Below are 25,431 nucleotides of genomic sequence, written 5' to 3' on the forward strand. Positions count from 1 at the left end.
GAGATGGATAGACCGGCCAGATTTTCATTGTTCACAAAACAGGTCACAGCTTATTATTCCTGGGACTTTGGTAGACATAGATAAAATCAAAGAGTGGGTAGTTGGAGTATGCCCCCTTGGAGTTTCATGTGCATTGTTAAAATGTACATTAGTTTGAAGAGGACAGGGTTGGGGCTGAAATTTGGCGGTGGTTAGGAGGTCACCCCTGAATTTTTGTGTGCATTGTAAAAAAATGTATATTGAATCAAAGAGTGAGGGGAGAAGACCCATTTGTCAAAGGATTGGTATAGCAGAGTTTGTGTGGACTGACAAATCAACACCCCCCACCCAATCCTTTGCTGCCCAAGGCTTAGTTCACCTAAATAGTAGGGCTGTCCCCCAACAGATTATTTACACTTTAAACATACAGCACAAAAGCTGGCTGATATTGTAAACCCTGTTGAATGTTGCATAAATGAGGCATAGAAAGTCAGAGTTAAGCAATGTACTCTGGTTATTACCTGACAGGTAGGTCATCAAATTTGATCCCTGCTGTAATTTATTGTATCAGTAAGTAAAAAAGAAATCAGTTGATACAGGTTTGATACAATTCACATCTCTCATAATACAGTATAAAAGGAAAAATAAATCACAATTATTTGTTTGAACTTTAAAAAAGGTAGGCCATCAAGTTTGCCCTCCCTATTAATTTATTGTATTACAGAGGAATATGAAATCAGTTGATACAGGTTTTAAGACATTCTTGAGTTTTATAGTATAAAGGTATAATATTGTATAATAATATAGAGAAACATATATTAAACAGAATCAGTTGCACATCTCAAAAATTAATTGCACTTGCCCCCTTTATTATTATAATAGTATATACAGCCAATTTACATTATCTATAGGTATTACATTGCTGAAAACCTCAGCAGATAGTAAAGTATTGAACCTATTGGGGAACGGGATCAGGTGGATGCGACAGCCCAAGTCGTATATATATTTTTATATGCTGGCACACATACTGAATTACTATAGAGGTACAGCAGTTTAACAACAAATGCACACTACTTTTTGGTAAATGCCTATTACATTCTGTGTTATTTTACATTTACTTATTTGGCTGACCTGCGGTGGGCTGGTGCCCTGCCCGGGGTTTGTTTCCTGCTTTGCGCCCTGTGTTGGCTGGGATTGGCTCCAGCAGACCCCCGTGACCTTGTAGTTAGGATATAGCGGGTTGGATAATGGATGGATTTGGCTGACTTCTTTACCCAAGGTGACTTACATCACTTAAGATGCAATTGGTTACATTTCTTTTGGTCAAGTGACTTGTTCAGGGTCACAGTCTCAGAAGTGGGACTTGAACCCATGACTTCAGGGTTTGAGGTCCAAATCCTTAACCACTATGCCAGACTGCCTGCATTTTACATAGCTTACGGTGTGAGATTCATGCCAAGTGGCAGCATGGTGTGTGTTAGTGATGTGTGCATATAAGAGTTTCATTGTACTTTGTATACATAACACTAAATCTGAGCTGAACTAATTACACTGAATTTCATTATTTTATAAAAGCTTTAGATTTTTGAAGGAGTTCAGGCACTTGCATATCACTATTAAGTTCACTGTTCCAGTCAACAGTCACCATTACACAGTGTCTACGGTGTGTTGCTTGCATACAAAATAAAAAAAAAAAATAGAAAATGAGCTGACCAGCTAATGTACTCTTTCCTAATCCTGTCCATCCTCATCACACCAAATGCAAATCTAAACATCTTTAACTCTGCCACCTTCAGCTCTGTCTCCTGTCTTTTAGTCAGTGGCACCGTCTCCAACCCATATAAATCAACTCAATATCACTTGTAGCACCTTAAAGGAACACAACCCCAAAAATGACACATATACAGTATATATTATATATAATTTACATGCTATTTATACCATATGTTTTGTAGTAATGACTGAGAAAAAAAAAAAAAATTATGTTTTTGTGGAGAATGAAGATAAAAGAAGTTGCTAAAATAATGTTAAAATATATCCTTCCAGAAAAAAAAACACAAACAGAAAATGTACTTACTGTGCTTTTGAACTGAAAACAAGATTATTAACCTGTGAATGATAGGGAGAGGCAGATCTTCAATTCAAAAGAGCAGTATGATGTGAATGCATTTACCTTGTGCAGATTTTTCCAGAGGTACATTATCTGTTTAACAATATTTTAGCAAAAATGCATGTGTTTTACATGCTGTGAGCAAACAACTGAAATGTTGATTTTGTGACACAAGTGACATGAAACATTTTTTTGGACATTTTTTATGTAATTTACCAGTGTACAACTTTGGTCACCAGTGGTTTGTGTTACGTTAGAAGTTTTTTTATTTTCATTCTCCATGAAAATCAATTTTTCTTTAGTCATCACTACAAACCATATTGGGTAAGTAACATACAAAAATATTTTTGGTGGAGTATTTTCTTAATAACACTATCTGGAGTAATACCAGATGGGAGTAAAATGTGCTATGAGGAATTGGTTGTAACATACCACACTACTTGTAAGTTTTATTTAGCTCAACCTGAAGAATCCAAATCCATTCATTAGGAAAGTGATGTTCAATATATGATCTCAAATTGGAAAAATCAAAGTCTCTTTAAGAGGATCTGTACAAATGTTTTTCAGAACCTGGCCACAACTCATTAATACAATTTTGAAGTAAGCAGACCTTTCTTTATCAAGCATAAAGAACGGTTTCTCCCTATTGGTATTACTGTCTTTGTTTGGTGGGGTCTGAATAGTGAGTTTTTTTTGTTGTTTTTAATGTATTACTGTATATTTGAAGCATAATGTAGTGATGTTGTTTGCTCTGTTATTCTTATTTGTTTGAGTTGTTGCAATACTTTGTCTTCAAAATAAAAAAAAAGTTTCAAACTGACAATTAAAGTCATTGTTATTACTATTTACATCAAATCCACATCTTAAAACTAGAACAGTGCAACATCTAGATTATAAGACTGTATTAAAAGTCTTTGACATAGCAAAGCACTCTTACCCTTATTTCAGGGAACTACGTGAATCAACTGATATAACTTGCCTCTTTAAAAGTCTTTAGAAATAGCTACAACTCCCAAATAAATTTGGACAGCAAACTGCCTCACCTTGATATAATGGAACACTCTTAAATGGACTTCTAAAACAAGAATACTGACATACAACAACCAAATTACAGCTTTATCAAACAGTTTGGACTAGTGTTAAGAAGGACCAGAAGTTTCTTTACCTGGAATGGTACAATTGGAATATTACTTCAAAATAATAAGCAAAAACAAAAGCAACTCTGTTTAGAATAGTGGCTAATTTGACAGATTAGAAATCTAGACAGGTCACAATACAAAAATGGGATTAACATTCTGCTGTCTTTCAAAGGAAGAACTGCAATGGTTATTTTCTTAGAAATAACCCTAGTTTTTTGCACCATTATCAATATTAATCTATTTCTGAAAGTCATGTACAGAAATATAACAACTGTATTCCATCACTATGTTCTAAAGGCTGGATATGTTGACCAGCGAGTAAGCTCAGTACTGTGATTGTCACCATGTCTTGTTGATTCACATGCATATGATACTTCACTGTTTCCATTGAGCATACTTAATAATATCTCTTCTGTTGTAACTTTAACTGCATTTTGAATTTAAATATTGGATGAGAGATGGTTATCTGTATTTAAACACTAATTATATATATATATATATATATATATATATATATATATATATATATATATATATATATGAATTCCATTCATTGTTAGGAATGCTGCTGACAAAAACAAGGTACTGTTGTTTTTAACTAAGCATGCATACATATTATTTACTTCTTCAGCATACAATTAAAATGTTATCTTGACACTATTGTTTTCTTTACCACTCACATTACTACACCTGATGTTTCTAACTATCTACTATTTGAAAATTAAAGCAATTCCTTTCTGTACTGAATACAGGAGTAGGTTATTGCAAGTCCAATACAGTTGGACTTCAGAATGTGCATATGAAATTTTAGAATTCCCAGAAGAGGGAGGCATTCATTAGAAGATCTCTAACTTTACTTGTTTGTTAGGAAATGACCACAGATTCCCCAGGGGGTTATTTTCCTCACTGTTAACTCTGATTTTTGCAAAACCTGTAACTTTATTGAAATCTATTATTATTATTATTTTTTCCATTTGTTGTAGAGTCCAGTGAGCTCCACAATAATTATGAACATAGTATTGCTAAAAGACAAACATAGTACAAAACAGTGTCAAGAGTAAAACACAAAAACATTATAAAGTATATACAGATAAATATGCATGTAAAACTTTTTTTTTTTAGGTCCAGATTCCAATTGTACTTAGTCACTCATTTTCTGAAAACTTCCACTCTGCCAGCAAAAAAAAAAAGACAAAGCTGATTACATGAGATCTGAAAAAGATCTTTTACAGGTATGTCTAAGGAAAGGTACCCACTGTAATATTTGTATGTAGCTCCTTCCGCAATTTACATGCCCAGTAACTGAAGGTTCTCCCTCTTTGTTTTATTTGTCCTTGGAATTTTTAAGCATGTCTACATCCCAAGATCACAACATACACTCTGGAGTATAGGCAGTAATAGGTTCTGTAAAGTAACATGTGGGGTTAAGCTATTTACAATTTTCTGTGTGAGATGGAGTTTAAACATCAGCTCTAAACTCAGTTGGAAGCCAATGAAGTGAATCAAAAACTAGAATTACATTTAAATAGAATTATTTATGATTCTTATGTTTGTTGAAATTGGATTACAGTTTTGCCAAATATAGTGTTTTTTTTATTTAATTAGATGTGTTTATGTAGGTACACATTATATGAATGGATATGTACTTTACTGTCATCGTGTTTCTGTTCAAGTGCTCTGAGCCTTCAATCTGAAGAGGACTATTAGGAAAAGTAGACTTCATGGTTGGTCTGTGAATCTAAATAAATCATGCACATTCATTCCTTGATAAACTTGATTAAACTGCATTCAAAGGAGGTGCATGCACACACATTCTGATTTAGCTTACTGTTTGAAATAAAATTAAGCAAAAGTCACTGCAAGTCTGGTTGTCTGACAGATCTAAAATCCTTTATTGCAATGTTTATTGTCTAAATGGAAAAACCTCAGCTCTTACTAAGAAGAGCCTCCAACAGATTTTAATAATAGCTCATCATTCAAATGTGCTAAAAAACAACAAAAAGCAACAATTACAGTATTCAGCAAGCAACACTTTAATACAAAAAGTCATTTTTTTTGTTTTAGCATTTTGTATTTTGGTGCTGTTTTGCTCCTTAAACTCCATGGTAAATACTAGGAAATATCAGAATACCATGGCAGTATCACAGTCATTTTCATCCTACAAGTAAGTCAAACCCCATAAACCCATAAATAGGGCAACTTTTTATTATGAGTATCTTCAGAGGGCAGCTTAATGATGAACAATAAAATAAAAAGTTTATAGATTGAGATAATAAAAAATAATCACAAATTCATGTTATTGTGACACCAAATTATGCTTCTTTTCAAACTCAAAATAAGTTTATGGAATATGAAGGAAAATGTGTCCCCCTATTACTAAAACAGGCAAGAGCAACTGAATATTTTTGAGCCCTTACCCACTGTGCATTTTAAGGTGGGCTGACATAACTCAGACAGTAGGATTCCTCTCCATCCCTGTAAACTACATGCATTGCTAACATAAAGGAGTTAATCATCAGGGTAAGAACTGTGGTTAAGCTCCTCTGGACACCAAAATACCAAAAAGGACTCCAAGGCAGTGCAGGACAGTGTGTCCATTATTCACTTTATGAATCAACGAGATAACTGGAAGTCTCAACGTAAGGTAAAGAATAAGTTTCAGTGCTTATAAATAAAGTTAAATAACAAAAAGAAAAACTTGGCGCTAGGAACACAAGGCCACATTGTCATTGCAGACATTTTCACTTCTTAGTTGAAGTGTGAAGACTTTCATATCTAAGGGTGCTCAACTCAGACTGTTAGCCTCAATGACTTTTATCAAGGTAAAAGCACTTTAATATCAAAATCCAATAGACAATCATAAATATATATATATATATATATATATATATATATATATATAAATATTTATTCCATTTGTACATGTATTTTCAAATAAAATAATGTAGGAAATTCATCCATGTCATTCATATACATTTCTCTGATTCAACTTTTTTTCTTTTAATATTTCATAAACTTTTTACCTCCTTGATAATAGTGCTAGGAAATGACAATGATACCTTAACTCCATAATAGTTCAAAGTAGTCTTATCACATCAATATTGACAAAAAAAAAAAAACTAAAAAAGGAAAACATACTGTTACAAATGTTGCAACACTATTACCAAGAGCACATATCTGACAACTCTGCTGCCAGTTATTCAGTAGACACTGTAAGAACCCTCTCCCCCTTTTTAACCAAAAAAAAACTACAATGGGAGTGATGCTAGTTTGCCTTCCTTAGCTTGTTCCTCTTGCTTACTTGCTCTTGCTTGCTTCAACCTAGCCTGGCTTGCTGTTAAAATACAGTGACAACACATTGGGTTTTATGGCTATCTCTTGTTGCCAGAAGTTTTAGGGCTTGCTGTGGCAGAGGACGACGATGATGAGGAAGCAGTCTTCTTGGTAATGGTTGGGATTTTGGAGAGGTTCTTCATTCCCTTACGTGGAACTCCAGACGTGCTTGTCTCAGAGATATCAGAGCATGCAGACTGAGTTTCCAAAAGGTCAAAATCTGAGGCATCACTTCCTCTCCGACTGCTTGCTCTACTCCCAGCCTGGCTACCACCTCGACTTGTTGGGTGGCTAGTAGAAGATGGTGTTCTCTTGGATTCTGTAAGAGAAGAATGATAATGTAACAACTGAATGAAAGTATTTTTTTTAATTAATAAAACCTGTTTATAAAATCAGACTTTCGAAAGGTTACTGTGACCACATATTTTCACTTGCATAGTATTACTGCATATTTGAAAAAAATACTAATTTTTAGCTGCATTATTCTTTGTCTACTACCCTTTCCACTTAATTCACAAGGATGTTTCGATGATGGCTATAGCAATTCTTTAAAAATATACTGATTTTGTATAATGTTACAATAGAAATATGCAATTAACTTTAAACAGAATACAATAAGCTCACTCGATTGCAAGACATACAATGAAAGTCACTTATCTAGAAAAGGCTCTGGCTCCATACAAGGAGTAGATGGATTTAAAAGATATATGCTATGTTTAACTTAAAAACATAAACATAAAAAAAAACTGACAGATCATCAAGAGCCAAAGAAAATTCAGGTTTGTAACACAGTAAGAAATACCTGCAATATATTGCATGTTTACAGTATATTGGGGAAGGGGGGGTGTCTTACTTTATATGTGTAGGCATTTTGCTTCTAGCTTTTTATTGTTATCTTTAAATATTAACTAATGTGTTTCATTATAGTCCTTCCAATTTACTGCCTTTTCAAAGTTACTGACAGGTTTCTAAAAACCTTAAAATCACTTTGTGTTAGGCTTTTATTTGCCCTTTATTTGATAAATATCAATGTAGCTGCTTTTCCTCATATAGATTAGAATTATCTGTATGTCTTCTTTTGGCTAGTTCCATAAAACATTTAGATTTTCTTATATGCTGCATAAGAAGATGCCTAGGATTTACTGAGGATTATAACCATTTAACCTATTTTTAAACTGGATTTAACAATGCAGGCTTACTGCACATATGCTTCAATGAAAGTGACATATCATCTTTACTTAAATGAGACAAAAATCTCATCAGACAGTGGATTGAGACTAACTTTAAAATGAGTTCAACAAGAATACAGGGACACAGTTGGAAACTTGTTTGTTAAGGGTAAATTTCACACAAACATTAGGACATCATCACAGAGAGAATCAGAAGACACATGGAATAAACTACCAAAGTAGTGTTGTAGACTTTAGGGACCTTTAAAACTATACTTGATGTCATTTTGGAAAAATTAAGTGGATAGGACTAGTGAGCTTTGTTGGGCTGAATTGGCCTGTTCTCATTGTTCTAATAATATACAGTAGATCTAAACCTCCATGGAACTATTTTTAACCACTGTTGCAAGGTTATTCATAATAAGCTTTGGGTGCTATGATCTCTTCCAAAATACAGTGTTTTGTACTCTGGCATTTTGTCAGATTTTTGTGAATATGTTTTAGAAATTTGAAAAGTCTAAGGCCAGATAGTTCAGTCATCGCACAAACACTAGGAAGGTTTTTTTTTTCACACAGAGAAACACAGACATATGGAGGATGTTACAAAGTAGTGTAGTGGACAGTAGGAATTTAGGGACCTTCAAAACTAGACAATGTTATTTTGGAAGAATTAAGTGGTTAAGAATGGTGCACTTTGTTGGGCTGAATAGCCTTTTCTCATCTAGATTGCTCTAATGTATTAATGTTCTTTGTAAATTCAACTTGTTTATCATAAGCTATTTTAGCTACCATGTTTAGTTTTTAACAAAGTTTTAAAATAAGCTAAACTAATTTCCAAAAGTGGGATGATTCTTATTTTCCTGTTAAGCAGTTGCACAATAATGCAGTTATAAAAGAGATGTGTAAATGACAGCATGGGTGTATAATGTGTATGCACATGCACACACATACATTGACATACACTGTATATATTTCTTCCAATGACAAGTCTCCCCGCACCATCCATACATCATCAACAAGTCATACCACTTTAACTGGAATGGCCAGTGACAATCCACCTCTGACCATCACTGTCCATAACTGATGGCCAAGTAAGGAGACAACTGAGAAAACTACACAAAGGAAAAGCTGTGGGACAAGATGGAGTCATTCCTTAAGTTCTTACGGCCTGTGCTAACCAACTCTGTGGCAATCCTCTATCACCTGCTCAGTCTCTCCCTATGGCTTCAGAAAGTGCCACTGCTGTGGAAAACATCCTGCAATGTCACTGTTCCACAGAAGGCAGGTGCCTCTTCATCTAAATCGCTATAAACCAGTAGCACTTATGTCTCACATCAAGAAGACCTTTGAAAGACTGATCCTGGACTATATGAATCTTCTTGTGGTAGACCACCATGAATCTTCTTGTGGTAGACCACCTGGACCCAGTGTAGTTTGCTTAATGGACAAAGATTGGAGTGGAGGATGCAATTATCTATCAGCTCCACAAGGCTTATTCTCACCTGGGCATAGCTGGCAGCATTGTGAGAATTATGTGTTTTTGGTTGCTCCAGCACAATACTATCTGGACATCTCTGTTAAGGGGTAAACTCAGAGATATGCAGGTATATGAACCAATGGTGTCCTGGATAATGGACTATCTGTCATACAGACTGTAGTTTGTGAGAGTCAAGGACTGTATTTCTCATACAGATGTGGACAACACTGGAGCACCACAAGGAACTGTCCTGTCTCCTTTTCTCTTCACTCTGTACTCTTCCAACAACAAATATAACACCAGGCCATGTCACTTGCAGAAATTCTAAGATGATTCTGCACTTATAGTGTGTATAATAAAGGGGACGAGACAGAGTACAGGAGTCAGGTGGAAAAGTTTATTTCTTCATTCAAAGAGAATTGTCTGTATCTTAATATCAGCAAAGACAAGGAACTGGTTAGTGACTTTTGCCACGTTAAAAAGCTTTTACAGTATGTCCATTCACAGTTCAAGGGGTGGATGTAGAGGTGGTCCCACTCCTACAAGTACTTGGGGGTCCACATTAATGACAGGTTGGACTGGTTTCGGAACAAAGAGGAACTATAAAAGAAAGGGCAGAGCAGACTCTTTTTCTTTAGGTGACTGTGTTCCTTTAATGTGAGAAGTGACACCCTTCACATCTTCCATAACTCTGTGATGGCCAGTGTGATTTTCTATGCTGTGGTGTGCTGGGCTGGTAACATCACTTCAAGAGAGGCCACTGAAACAACAGCCTAATTGAAAGGACAAGCTCAATTATAGGACACACTCTGGACTCCCTGGAGGTTGTAGTGAAAGGAAGAATTAAAACAAAACTAAGTGCCATTATGAACAATGCTGCACATCCTCTCTCTGACACAGCCAACAATTTACTCAGCTTAAGTGTGTCAAGCAATGCTACTGGGGCTCCTTTAAACCAACAGAAATATGTCTGCACACTGAGTCAGCTAAGTCAGAACTTTTCATTCTTTTTAATTTTATTGCTTTATAGTCATTCTGGCGTGTGATCAGACAAATGTACGAGGGCAATCCCAAAAGTAAGGTCTCCTATTTTTTTTACAAATACAAACAACCTTTTATTTTCTATAATGTTTACATCATTTTAAAGGTTAAAGACTTATTTGTTTTTCTACATAATCGCCATTTCGGTCGATGCATTTTTGTAGATGCTGTGGTAGTGTTAGAATGCCAATGTCATACCATCTCGCCGCCATGTCCTTCAGGAAGCGTTGAACCTCATCTTTCACCTCTTCGTCGGAGCAGAATCGCCTTCTGGACAAATGTTCTTTCAACTTAGGGAACAGGTGGTAGTCAGTGGGTGCCAAGTCTGGACTATAGGGTGGGTGGGTGATGAAGTTCCAACTGCCGATCTTTACGCATGTTTTCCCTTAACCTTCGCGACTGTCTCGTCGGAAATTGACGGTCTCCTGCGCGAACTTTGCACTTGGCGGTAGCGTTCAACGGGAGCTCCATTTTTAAGGGCTGCCAAGCCAAGATTGAGCATCCCAGCGAAGCCGCACATGCTTGTTTGGGAGTGGAGGAAGCACCAATCACAACAGTGTGGCCAACAGCCGTACGAACAGTTTCTCTACGTCCCCACCGCTTTGCAGACCTTGCTTTTGGGATTGCCCTCGCATACATGTATATTTATCTATTTATTTGTGTACGTATCTATGTATGTTTTCATTTATTTAATGAGCTTCTGTAAAAAGCCAAATTTCAAATAGTATACAAAAGAACATATTAGTAAGTGAGAAAGACTGGTTAAATTACTGGTTTGTGAAGGCTATGGCTCTGGGAAATAAACTGTTTAGGTGTCTATTAGTTTTAATTAACCTAAAGCATTTAAGCCTTGTGTGCCTACTGGGTATGTGGGACCGATTTTCAATGTCTGACATAAAACATTATGTTTTTATTATTTTAAAAATCCAAAAACACTGTGGGTGTACCAGACCCAAGAATACCATCTGAGTAACAAAAAACAAATTCTACACAAGGTATTCACCCTTTCAAAAAAAAAAAAAAGGGGGTAAAAGAGGAGAGTTTTTAGAACAAGAGATGACTTGGGTGAGGTGAGTCAATGGTGATCCTTTTGACATGGTTATTGACACTAGATCAGTGTTTTCCAACCTGTGAGTCGTGGCCAATCCCAGACTAAAAGTTAGTGGCACAGAGGTTGGCACTGCTGCATCACTGATACAATGTGTTGAGTTTGAATGCTATACCCACTTACAGCCTGTATGAATTTTGTGCATTTTCCCAGGGTATGCATCCTCCTGCATCCCAAAAAATGCAGGTCAGGTTCAATGACAAGTATTAATTGGCCCTGTCTTAATGCAAATGTGTACAAGGGTAGGCCCATGCCCTCCACAACCCAGAACTGAATTAAGTGCATTTGAGAATGAATGCATGAATTCTGATACACTGTTTATCTTGTGTTGGAGTTGCAGTTTGAGATGCAGAATTAATTAACATTTTTTCACTGCATTTTATTGATGAGAATGCAGCAGGGTGAATATAGCTGTTAAAAATCTGACTCATCTAGTACTTTGTCTCCTTTTACTTAGAAAAATATACTAAACTTACAAGACAGAAAGGTTGTGAGAAAAAGGGAGCCCTCTGAATTTCCCTTGTGGGTGTTTTTTGGTCATTACCATATCTATCTTATTTACTTATATGCCAGACCAAACTAAACATGCGGGACTAATAAGTATGAGCTGTACGTACATTAAATAAAAAATAGTTCTTTGGCATGTGTCTGAAATAACTCACCACTATATTTAGATTTGGCATTGGAAGGAGAAGGTTGATTCTCATTTTCTCCTGCAAGGTTTCCTCGAGTAGAGTGAAAAGTTGGCCGTTTTGATTTTGATCCAGAAACAACCTGAAGATGATAAGAAGGACTGATCAGAGTTGATACAATAAAGGCTTATAATATACAGAATGTTTAAGAAATTAACCAGCTGTTTGAAAAGCTCCTAATTTTGAGGTTAAGATGTACAAAAACAGAACAGGATGAGCTTTTAATAATCTTATAAAGTATTTGGATCATCATAACTTCTTTTTTTTTGTTTAAACTATTAGCTATAATTAGTGCTTGTATGTTATCTATCTATTATAAAAAGAAATCCTGTCCCCTGTCCTGATTGTCTACAATACGTGATCTTCTCGGAAGATAATTTAAAGACCCGCGAGACGAAAGAGACCTGTGCTTGTATGTTATCTATCTATTATAAAAAGAAATCCTGTCCCCTGTCCTGATTGTCTACAATACGTGATCTTCTCGGAAGATAATTTAAAGACCCGCGAGACGAAAGAGACCTGCCACGGTGCATCTCACAGGAACTTAGAACGAGAGTCTTGCAAGACACACCCTACTTACAAGCAATATCAAAAAAAAAAAAATCAGTAGTGTAAAGGCAGTCATGCAGCACACACAGCTCCAGGGCTCTCAGTGCATATAAAGTGTATAAGGTCAATACGGTAGAAATGAAATGAATAGGGTCGAAATGAAACGTCGACGATTAAACGAAGAAGAAAGAAAAGCGCTGAGAAAAGAGACTCAAATGCGCTGGACAGAAAAAAGAGCAAAAAAGAATAATCGAGGTGCAAATTCAGAAAATAAGGAAAGTAATTATCAGCCCGGAACAAGTGGAATTGAAAAAAAAGCACCTCCAATCCGGCTCTTAATTAAATGACAGTGAGTAAAATGACAAAGTAGAACTTCATAGAGATGTTTACAAACGTTGGTGCTAAACACATGCAGAGCAGGTTAGAGACTATGAAACCAGGGAAATTAGAAAGGCTCCAAAAAAAAAAAAAACCAAAAAAACATTGGCGCTATACACATGTGGAGAAAGTTAAAGGATATGAAAGTAGGAAAATTAGAAAATATAAAAAAGTAAAGATCGCAGTAGTGCAAACAAACAAACTGCCTCATTTAACTATGCACCAGTCTAACTTTGGTTTTGCACAATAATTACTACACTACTGCACCTTAACACTTAATTCTACTTTATTCACATAATTTTACTTATTTATTATGTTCTACTATACTGTTATCTTTCGATCTATGACTTTTTGTTAATCTAACTGATAACTTTGCAATGTTTTTGATAAGCGGATCAAGATGCATTTCACTGCATGTTGTCCTGTATAACTATGCATGTGACAAATAAAGAATCCTGAGAATTTCAAAAACTGAGTTTACTGCACATGCATTTATTGGTTACTTTGTTAGTGTATATATATTTATCTGACTGCTTATTTAAAAACCTAAATTTACCCCAGGAGTCAAAAACGTTCTGTCTAGCCCTTGTACAAAAACCTAGACAAAAGCTGGGGTATCACCTTGGTAAACCCATGTACTTTTGGAACTGGAAGAGGAAAATAGCATGACTTTACAGACAGGAGTCCAATGCAGAACTCTACTTACTTTGTTACTTTGTAAAAAAAAAAAAAATTATTAAATGCTGATGATGTAGATTGTTTTGTCTATGCTGAAATTCCAAACAGAGAAACCTATCCTGACCTCATTAAAAAGATTAAGCATATTGGGACTCGCAAGATTACAAATATTGTTTTTACAGAAGTTCTGAAATAAAAGTGAAACTAATGAAATAGCAACAATTCAAAGAAAAGACAATCTTAAAAGTGTATATCCGGAAAATCAAATACGGGGGTTGGCGAGCGAAGCGAGCACTAGTCTTCTCAAATATTAACAGTGTGTGTAAAACACTTTAATAATAACAGTTTACACTATATGAAGAAACTGCTTTCACTATATCTATTACCACAATAACAGGAGAAGTGTTTCAAGAGCCATGTGAAATCAGACAACTTTGTTGTTAAAATGTTGTGTAACATGTAAAGGTGAAACAGGTCACTTTCTTCCCATAGGCAAGTTCTCTATCGGTTGGTTTGACCCACATCCGAGTGTAAATGTGCACATTGGGGGTGTAAACCCTAAAAGGTTGGCTGGACAGAAATGAATCAGAAAGTAGCATGCCTGCAGGTAAAATATGTAACACGAGGCAGGTTTCTTAGCCTTACTTTTCTGTATAACAAACAGTAATATAGTTTGTAATAATTTAAAACATCCAAAAAGGCAGAAATCTATATTTTGCCAACAAAATTAAACCATTAATATTTTTTCTGGTAAGAAATGCTGAATGTCTTATGTAAATGCAAAAGGCAATAATGATTTCTAATGTGATAAAATGGTTATGTATGCTCTTTTTAAGCAGTCTAATAAAATTGAACTGTGTGTATGTTACTTCTGTGAAGATGAGAAAGGTCACCAGTAATAAATAAATAGAAAACAGAATGACATACAACCAAAACAAACAAAAAAAAAAAACCTTTTTGTAAATTTAAAATTGTGCATTTCTTACACACAAGACATAATTGTTTACACTAATAGTAATATTTTTCAAAGTTTCTATCAACTTTGAAATAAGACCATACAGTAATACTGAAAACAATGTCATTTCAATAATTATTAGTATGTACTACTCATTAGATAAAATATGTTGTATATACCGTATACAGAGCTGTTTTGTGTTTATGTGGCATTGATAACATAGATAAATCAAATGATTTTGACTATATTTTGACATACCACAAGCAAATTCTGAGCACGGTCTCATTCAGACACTATTGAAGGTGAATTGCTAGAGGCAGGCCATTAATGTGATAACAAATACACACTTATGTGCAAAGCATGTTTTAATAACAAAAACTGTGGGCAGTGTAAATTATGTTATGGAAATCAACTCAGTCTTTAAGACCAAGCTACATAAATCTGACTCTGTTTACAATAAGCTGAAACATTTTCTTATGCTAGCACTTTGTTTTTAGCTTTTTTGAAAGTAGATAAACCTCATCAGTAACTCAAAAGGTAAAATTCCATATTGCAGTTTCATTTGATTTTTACCCAGTCCAATGTGGGAAATTTACCAGTAAATTTTCTAGACCTTCACATCCATTTCAATGGATAAGACAAAGTATGACATTTAACAGGAACTCTTAACAGCTACTTCCACAAGTGGAGGAGTTGAAATAATTCAAAACCTTCTTCCTGAGGAGTGGTAAAGGTGGCTATGAGGACGGCTAATAAACTGTTGCAGCTGCCAGTGTTGTACTCGGCTGCTGGAACACCACTATGTTGTTGCTTGAAGCTTATAATTTACTGGTCCATTCATATTTCCATCCTTTATCTATGCTACACAGTCTGTGTGTTGACTGCAAGAATGAAATTGCTGGTACGATTAAATGAACTGAGGTTCCTGCAGAGAACTGCATGACTCATTTTTCATGATTGGCAAAGGAATTAAATGTTTCATTAATGGCTGGCAGGTTAATTGTTACTTACTCTGGAACTGCTGGCAGGAGTTACTGGGGAGGATGGGACAGAGGTGCAACTGTGATTACTTTGACTAGCACTGGAGCTGGAACGAGTTGGGGAGGCTGTACGTGAAGACGGCTTTGACCTGCGACCTCTGGATCGGAAGGGAGTCATGCCCTGTGACGCTCCTTCTGGAAGAATGAATTTCTCTCGCAGTTCCAAGTTTGTTCTTCCACGTGCTGTATTGAATATTCATAAAAAAGTCATAAAATGAAAAGAAAACAGTAAAATTTTCTCATATAATTTGAACATACGTGTACAAAGCTTATAATGTATGTGTTTATTCAATACACTCTATGCAAAAAGACAAAGAAAATCTTGCCACCAACATTTAGAACCTGTGAGTTATGCTTTTGTCTTATATTGCCTGAGAAGACAAACAAATAATTAAAAAGGAGGGTTAACACACTTTTGTTAAACTCAGCAGAAAAACACTAGGGGAAACAGCCAGGTAAAGAACACTCAGCAAGCGTTTAAGTTCTTATCAGTCAGATTTTCACACACTGCAAACCAAAGCATTTTGCTGAACCTATAGCCCCAGACATGTTGCTGATTTGATCAGGTGACAGACGTTCAGTGTGCAGAGCAAATGACCTCTAACATATGCAACAAAGACAACTGCAGGATGGTTTCAACCTTGGCACTTTAAAAAATTAAGGCTACAAGCCATGCTTATCTTATTAAACAAATGCATGTATGTCTTTAGTAGATGGAACAAAGTGGAAGTCTGATTGTAAACACATAATGAGGCGGAGAAGCACAAACCTTTTAATACAGTGCTATTTAATATTAAAACAGCTCTACTAGCATCAGGACACACTAGTGTTGGAAGGATTAATTTACTTTTAATTTACTCCAAAGGTTCATCAGAAAGTCAACAAACTTATCCATAGTTATGAAGTTTGAATGAAGCTTTATCATTACAACTTCACTTTCTTCTTTCTTCAACAGAAATTCCAACACCAGTGAATCTTGAAAAAAGTTGGATGAAGGCATCAAACTAACTGAAAGGAATACACATGACCCTGTATCTGACTGCAGTAGAATAAACAAAAGCTGCAAAAGCCAGTTAACTGAGCAGGCATTTAGAGCTCATTCAACATAGATACCTCTACAGCAGAAATAACCAGCTGTGGCTGTCACTACAGAGAAAAAAATTAGAAAAGAACACATCAAAGGAAAAATCCGTAAGACTACATACAAACATACATCATTAAACAATATATTAAAAAATGGGGGGTTATTGTAGGGTAACAAATTACAGTATTAATGAAAAATAAATGCATGGCATTTGTGCAGGAGTACATTTTCCACCCAATCATCCAAAGCAGATATTAAACTGAAGGTAAATATACATTACTGTAAATGAAGGAGAAGTGGAATTGATTTCGTCATTGCATACAGTATAGAAGTACATTTACACAGTACTTCACTAATTTAACTGAGTTGCTAACCAGCAGAATTTAGAAAATAACAACAAATGAAATAAACATTTTGTCTTTGCACAAGCTCCATTAGTGGATGTTTCACAGCATAATAAAAGTCAAAGGAACCATGAAAAAGTGCTCAGGAAAGCCCATTTAGGAGACCAATGCACGATCAACAACTTGAAAGGACCAATAAAAGATGCTGTTGGTTATCATGGTGGTTTTGCCCATACTTTCCAGTATATGAATGGAGATTTGGTGCAGTTTAAATATCTCAAGGGAAAACATTGGTCAATAAGACAATGATTTGCTGAGAGTGAGGCACCATACACTGAGTCTACTATGACATCTGTAACTGATGTCATTTCTATGGGTGTCCGCTGGGGGAAGCAAGGGGTGACCCCCTGAAAAGTCAACTTTATATTTTTTGTCAGCATTGCTGTCTTCATGTTAATGGATTTGGTATGGAATTACAGTGGTAAACTAATAATTATATTGCGTTTTCATCTTTTACTGTTCATTGTAGAATTTTACTACTTAACTGTACACCAATCTGTTACTATTTGTAATCACTCTATCTGAAAATTATTCTGTTATAATGTATTTACATCAAAAGCTCACCATCCACAATGTGCCACAGGCTGTAATCTCTCAGGTTACTGTTTGGTAGTCTCTCTTTTTATAGGTGTTGTGGTTTTTGATTTTTCACTGTTATTTCTTCCCTATTAAATGAAAAATGTTTACAAAAAAGTGGACAAGAAGAGTGTACTACACCCCATCATCCCTCTCCTGTTGCTACCCAGATGCAGTTCAGTTCTTCATTCAGTAGGTTATTAAGGTTATTTAAAAAAATGATTCTGCTAAGTATTATATTGATTTATTATATGTTTCACTATTTAATTATATCACAGTCCATGCCCATTTCAATGTAGATGGCAACATAATTGCTATATGAAACTTGCAACTATGTGAAAATGTGTACTGCAACTAAACATACACACGGAGTCAATGAAGCCTTAAACAAGCAGGTAATTTTTGTTTTACATGCTTTATTATATGCAGTAATTTATGGTGGACTGTAATACAGGTTTTTCTATGTTTGTGTGGATATTTTATTAACCTTGTCCAAACATGACTTCAAAGGCCACTGAACTTTCTTGAAGTTAATGTGTTCTGTTGTTTCCAACCCTTTGTTGACATGTCAATGTCAGATTTTGGACATACTAAAGTATAGTTTTTTTTTGTTTTTTTTTACATTCGTTGAGCCATTTTTATTGCTATAACATTACATTATGAACATCACACAGGCATATAAGAAGTCAGGTGCAGAAGTTAAAGTAGGAAAAAATTCACTAATTATACCGGGTCAACCTCACCTTCCTTTTGCTCATCTGTGTATTGCAATGGATGTAACAAATTAATTGATAAGTGCACCATCACATTCTCATCTTCTGGAATTCAAATTTTATTCCAATATTGCAGTTAATGAACATCAATTGAACAATTTTAAGGTTATATCTGACTGAGCGTTTTGTGGCTAAATAAAGTAAAAGATTGGAAACAGGTCCTTTGTTTGTGTTTGCCGTTGTTGGTATGTCTTATTTCCTGCAGTTGCCTCATTGTCTGCCACATCGTTGCTAACAATGCAGAACTGGACTGGGCATTGATGCTAAAGCTGGTGGAAGCAGTGATACCAGCCCTCTCTTGATAATCTTTAAGGTCATTAAATTTAAGGTCATTAGTCCAAACTTCATTATTTATGGCTTGTTCTAATTGCTTTATTTATATATATATATTTTAATGGCCGGTACAGTTTTCACCACAACAGAGTCTTTTGTTACTATCTTTTTTATTCTTTTTTTCCCACTGCACCACTTGTTTGGAATGACCATGATTATAGACATTTTCTGTTTTTGCTGCACTGTAAAACATCAAATGTACAATCTTATAAAAGAGACCTATAAGACACCAGATCTGATTATGCCCCACTCATGTCAATCAATCAAGGATAATATTTTTCTTTTACGGGCTTTTTATTTGGGTCTGATTGGACAGGTTTATCATCATGAGCATTGAAGTGGGGCAGGAGTGTGTGCTGAAGAGTAGATTGCTGTGAATGCCTATACCTGTAGACAAAAACCTTGACGTTTCCTGTTTTTAGACATTTTTTTTTCTCTCACATATGTTAAGGCTCCTTTGCAAGCAATGGCACACACCCAAGTGATCCTAATTGCAGATCTATGGATACAGTCTTCTCTATTCAATCTTAGACCTGTTTATTGGACTATAACATCACTAACTGAAATGTGTATTGTAAAAAATGCCTTTAAAATAAGAAATTAGATGTCATTTTAGTGTTATTTTCTAATATTGCTGTTTAGTATCAACTAAATATACTGTTTATGTCTTTTTCTTATTATTTATGTTGGTCTCTGTTAAACATTCCTTAATTTTGTGGGTTACAGAAAATTGTTCTTCCCCCTTGTAACTTTTGATTGCCAAACATCATCAAATTCAAGGTGTAGCAAATAACCTGTGATTAAGTATATTCTTTCATTCCTTTGGTGACATTTTTGGAACAGACCTCCCTCTCCTTGCTATATTGCAGTATAGAACCCAGCTAGCATTGACTTTTCACTGTCGCATGACAAAAAAAGGTTGTATCTGCCTCTGGTGACAACAGAAAAGCATTAAACAAAAATGTGTCTAGCCCAGTAACTTTCCAAAAGAAACAAAGGTAAAAAATAAATATGAACCAGGTTTGGACTGATTACAACTGGCTCCTGGTGATGGTGGAAAGTGTAATTACCACTTGAGGCTTTGAAACAAATACATAACCTAAAAACTATTATAAAATGCCAGCAATAATACATATTACTTCTGGTCATATTATTTATACATACTGACCCTGCGCTCTTACCCCCAATAGTCATGTGAAAAAGACAATTTCTCACCAGGTATTAACAACATATATCATTCAGAAAACATATTAAAAATGAATGTATCCTTGTGCTTTAAAGAAAAAAATGCTCAATGCAACTGGACACAATTTCAACAACTACATTAATTAGAGCATATTTGAAGAATACAAATTATGCATAAGATGAAAAAATAAAATATATACAAAAATACCATACAAAGCAATAATGGAAGGGGTTCAGCATGTAAACATTAGTTTACTTAAACTTTCCTTACCTCTGCAAGGATCATTCTTAACCAGAAACTCATCAAGAGCCATCCATCCACCTCCTACTCTCACCATCACAGTGCTGCGTAAAATACGAACAAGCCGCAATTGCTGGGAATCACCAAACTATGAAAGCAATTACAATAGATGAGTCAGTATGACACAATGATTTCTACATACTGTAAACAAAATATGAAACAATTATGGTATATTTTAAAAAGTGGTTTTACTACTGTATGCACAATAAGACACATTTTAAGATCTGACTGGGCACAAAGATAAATCTAAAGAAAGTCTACAGAGATAATAAAACAAACAGTATTTTAAAAATAATCTTGAGTCTACTAGATATTCTATGGAGCTGAATATTGAAGAATACTGTTTTTTTAATTAAAATGGTACATATCAAGATTTTTGTAAATAAATAATGAGCAATTATTTTTACATACAAATTCCACACACATGACCACCAGGCCTTGAAATGAAAGCATCTGCACATTAATATTGTGTAAGGGCAGGTACATGACCTACAGCCTTTTATTTAATCCATCTATATTTCATCATTTTTAATTATAAAATTAAATTTATAAACAAATAATTAAAGTCTGTTTACAGTTGGTTAAACTGATCATTTTAAAATTACTTTATTAAATGTTGCAAGCAACAGAAAAAGAAAATAAACAAGAATATGGATGCAAAATCTTTTATTCCACCATGTATGTTAACTATTGATTTGGAGGTAATCTGGTGCTTCAGAAAGATTTTAGTCCTTTATAAAATTAATTACACAAATATGCAAGACAGAGAGCAATGACAATCAATGTGTAAACCTGAGGTAAAAGGTTTCAAACAAGACAAAAACAGTTGCCAAAAACCACATAAAGTCTCTGTCGTTTAAAGTGGAGACATGTATTTTAGGGAACATGCCACAAATCAATGCAAACATTACAGAGAAAATCAAAAAGTACTCAAAACTAAAATGCTAGTTCTAAACTAAGATATATACAAATGATTTATGATAGAACACCTGCATAACATTATTTTACATACTGATTTAGCCCAGATAAATTTGAGCACACATCTGCATCCTGATCATGCAACCTGATTGCTACCATAGCATACCAAGCATGATAAAACGTTATCCATATACTTTACCTGATTTCCAAGGAAGAACTACATCCAAGAGAAGGGATAATTTGGAATAAAAAGAAAAAACACTGTGAGACAATACATTCAGTAAATGAGGCTTTAGAAAATTTGGAATACATTCAAGCAAGGTAAAATAATGTTGCAAAACGTGCAGGAGGCTGGGCAGTTAGCAGTAGCAATTTCTTTAACAATAATGGCTTATTTGTCCATGCTATGATTTTCAGTGTAGTTGTGAACTTGATCTAACCCTATAAATAACGTAGATCTGAGTATGATTCACAAATTTGTTAGTTTATTTATTTATATGGACTGGTTTCCGATATTTCTCTTACTTATTCTAATACAATATTGCCAAAATCCACAACCCCATGGGGCCAAATAATGTTCATTTGTTCTATCCTCCTATAATTTGCACACAAGTATGGTTTTGTAGTTTATGGTTTTATCTTGTAATGTGACCTTAAATGTAGAAGCTTATTTCTGTCAATCTCAAAAAAAGAAATGTTTATCTAGTTATTTATTACAGATACATGTAGAATCTCTCTCTCTGGCATTTACTAGATGACCAAAGCATGCATGTTCATGATGATATCACAGGCAATATCTTTGCGAGGTAATGTAATACATTTGTGAAATAACTCAATATTTTTTTTAGTTGTGGTAACAGGCATCTGTTCTTGTGTGTCTTGAAAATAACAATAAAATAAATTGCATTTTTATTATTAGCATTATATTTTAGAACCAAAATGAGTTTTGCTGTGTGAATATGTGCCTGAAAAACACATTTAGCATTCACAACCTACAGTATAGTAACAGTTTAAAACCAATAAAAATCTAAACAGCATACAAATTAAATTCTAATGGAAAAAGATTGTAACTGATCCTTGTTTTGAGATTTGAACCTGTTTATCTAGTAGAAGTTGAAATGCTTCACATGCCACTTCAAGCATTCCCTGCTCTTTCAGTTGGTTTTATAAAACTCTACAGCCACATTACTGAAAATTTCTGAAGTGGTATGACTGCATGCAACATAATGCAGTATTCCTAACTCATTTTGAGTGATTGCATCTGAAACCTATGGAAATATTTAACATTTTTCTCAGGTGCTTACATATTTATTTTACAATAATGGCCTAACACCAACAGTTTATAACACCTGATCAAATAAGAAGATAACTTGTTTCAACACTGCTTATACCACTAAAAAAAACAAAGAAAATACCTGAGAGTGCATTTTTGCTTTAATAACTACCAAAAAATACACTTACAGTATACTTTGTACATTTGGGTGATTCTGAAGGGCAATATTCAAAGGAGTTTTTCTTAAGAGTGGAAATATCGGACAAGCAGAGTATTTATAAAAGTATAAACTCAGCTTGCCAAATATATAGTACATTACATATAAGATAGATCATTCTCAACAATTTTACCATTCACATTACAGACTAATCAGTAATTTTATGCTTTGTTCATTATTGCAAAAAAAAAGTGTAATTAAGGAATTGAAATTTAAAAATATGTATAAAACAAGGACATTATGGTGTAATTACAGCAAGAAATTTATGAAAACTTTAAAAAGTTAAAACTTTTTTATCATTTATCATTAATTCTAACACTTTGCATTAAACAACCAATACATACTATGGACTCAAAGTTTTCCTAATGATTTATGTTAGTACCACAGTTACCATTTAAAAACACTGTACACGCAGAGTTCCAAGTGAGAAAATGTTTTGCATATGGAATATTCTCTGAAAAATCATAGGAACAAGAGAACACAGAAAATACATATTGTTTTAAATGAATTAATTAACCTTATGTATTATCATTTAGCTGCACTTAAAGGGACCAAAGCAGTGGTAACAAAGGAAAGGAGGAAAAATTTGGATGTGAACGTCACTAGGCTTTGTGTCCTAGAACCAATTTACCCAAACTATTCTATAAAATTTCAGTAATTATTTACTGCTCTGATGCTGATCTTTCTGATAATAAAATATGTCAGTACGATATCAGTTGACAATAAGACGATATTTGAGGGTTCCTTTAGAATGTCTCTTTCTCTTGCATGATTTGGCTCAAAAACTAATCGGCACATTTGCATCTCATAACAGGCATACGTTTCATGTTTGGTATTTTTCCATCCAGCCATTTTAGCTCTAGACTGTCCTTAAGAAACTGTGACACACAGACACAGTCACACACACTCATCATCAAGATATTGATGTTTTTGGTATCGGGGACCCTAAAACGTCAATATCCATCAAAAATCAGAGATCAAAATTTTTGACAAACTAAAGCTTTCACTACTCCCCCACAGAAGACAGGTTATGGTGGGAGAGGGTGCAAAGCAAAAATGATGAAAATTTCGTATTTCTAATTTCAGTAATCATAATCAATATAACTAATCCAGACATGACTACTCTCACATCTATAAAAGTTTTCCTGACTCATTATAAACTCTCTGATGTCCTAATCTATATTACTAACCGAGAATGCTAAACCGGATGATGGACGCAGGCACATCCGGCGATGGGCCATAGCTGCAAAAAGACGTACTGCGCAGGCGCAAAAAGAGTCCGCGAGAGTCGGCTGAGGAGCCGAGAAAGGCGGACAAAAGAGGGCGAGAGAGGCGGATGAGGGGCCGCGAGAGGCGCAGGCACAAAAAGAGTCCGCGAGAGTCGGAGAAAGGCGGACAAAAGAGGGCGACAAAGGCGGATGAGGGGCCGCGAGTGGCGGACAAGACCACAGAAAAAAGGAGTGAGCACATACAAAAAGGAGTCACACGAAACTAAACACACCAAAAAAAAAGAACAGACGAGCGCACAACAGCAAGGCACGACCACCCCCCCCCCCCCCCCCCCACCACCCTACAGGCACGGGACGGGACACACACCAAGAGGGGGATTCAACAAGCCCATAGAAGACAAAAAAAAAGAACACAAAACCACCCCACAGACCCTACAAGCAAGGGACGGGACACACACACCCAAAGCCACATCTTCTAAAGTGAACGTCGACACCTTCACACTAGGCAGCATAGGTGTCGGCATAGGTGTCAAGCCCATGGAACACAAAAAGAAAGAAGACGCTCGCGCAACAACAATCCTCAACCCCCCCCCCCCCCCCATCAATAAGAAGTGACACCCAAAACCACATTTCTAAAGGAAACGTCCATATTAAACATACGTCATCTGAACACCTTCACACTAGGCAGCATAGGTGTGAGCATAGGTGGATCTCCTTACAATAAAGCACTATTAACCGTTCAACTGCAGAAAAGGCTACATATTAACAGTGAGTGCGATCCTCCTTATTACTTATCCAATGCACGACGTAGACTGAAACGGACTTTTCGCAAAGCGGTGGCAAATCAATTAAAACTACAAAATAGCGTGTCACAAATAATGTACATGCAACAACGCGGCAGTCAAACGCCACAAGCAAAACATGCCCGTCGCGGACATCAACGCCAGACACCTGCTAAATGCTTACGCCAGTTGGCTGACAACGCCTTCAATAATGAGTCCACTATTGAGGAAAATTCATTGGGATTAATGAATGTTATTTGCAATCATTGTCATTCACTTAACTTCCCAGAAGAAACAACTGGCAATACAAATAATGAATTTACACGTTGTTGTCAAAAGGGGAAAATTTGACTGCCTCCTTTACATATAATCACCACGGACCAAGTGTCATTGAAACAAAACCAGAATAAAGCACGGTCAGAAATTAAAGACAGAGTAGAAAGGAAAGTAAAACGTCATAAACAGGTTGAACAAGGGGGCCACGCACATGGACAGCAGGTTACAGATAATGAAGACATAATTCAAAAGCTTGAAAAACATGAGCTCAACTGACCACAGATACAAACTGAAACGAGAAGAACTACGGGGTCCGCAGTAGTCCACAATGCACCACGTAATAGTACGGACGAAGCTCTGTATTACCGGTGGAGGACTCCAGAATGATACGGGCAAACGCTCCGTATTAAACGTGCGTCATCCGGACACGTA

The 25,431-nt window shown here is 35.4% G+C and overlaps 1 protein-coding gene and 1 long non-coding RNA gene across 8 annotated transcripts in view; both read right to left on the reverse strand.

The window, feature by feature from the left end:
* Nucleotides 1-634: 634 nt before the first annotated feature.
* On the reverse strand, nucleotides 635-2,696 carry LOC127530162 (uncharacterized). Its single transcript, XR_007936675.1, has 2 exons — nucleotides 1,246-2,696; nucleotides 635-1,110 (listed from the first exon to the last, which is right to left on the reverse strand). It is a non-coding gene; the product is annotated as an uncharacterized LOC127530162 (long non-coding RNA).
* A 2,395-nt stretch (nucleotides 2,697-5,091) lies between these two features.
* macf1a (microtubule actin crosslinking factor 1a) overlaps nucleotides 5,092-25,431 on the reverse strand; it is a 976,441-nt gene continuing 956,101 nt past the window's right edge. For 4 of the 7 annotated variants that reach the window (XM_051936317.1, XM_051936316.1, XM_051936312.1 and 1 more), the window contains 6 exons: nucleotides 21,422-21,439; nucleotides 20,275-20,392; nucleotides 16,762-16,794; nucleotides 15,620-15,831; nucleotides 12,019-12,130; nucleotides 5,092-6,880 (listed from right to left, as the gene is read on the reverse strand). In XM_051936317.1, coding sequence (XP_051792277.1) covers nucleotides 6,600-6,880; nucleotides 12,019-12,130; nucleotides 15,620-15,831; nucleotides 16,762-16,794; nucleotides 20,275-20,392; nucleotides 21,422-21,439 — 774 coding nt within the window. In that variant the 3' untranslated portion in view covers nucleotides 5,092-6,599. The remainder of the gene's footprint in view (nucleotides 6,881-12,018; nucleotides 12,131-15,619; nucleotides 15,832-16,761; nucleotides 16,795-20,274; nucleotides 20,393-21,421; nucleotides 21,440-25,431) is intronic. The other 3 variants (XM_051936313.1, XM_051936314.1, XM_051936315.1) reach the window with 3 other exon arrangements.

The sequence above is a fragment of the Erpetoichthys calabaricus genome, chromosome 14, assembly GCF_900747795.2.
Source record: "Erpetoichthys calabaricus chromosome 14, fErpCal1.3, whole genome shotgun sequence".
Classification (NCBI taxonomy): Eukaryota; Metazoa; Chordata; class Cladistia; order Polypteriformes; family Polypteridae; genus Erpetoichthys; species Erpetoichthys calabaricus.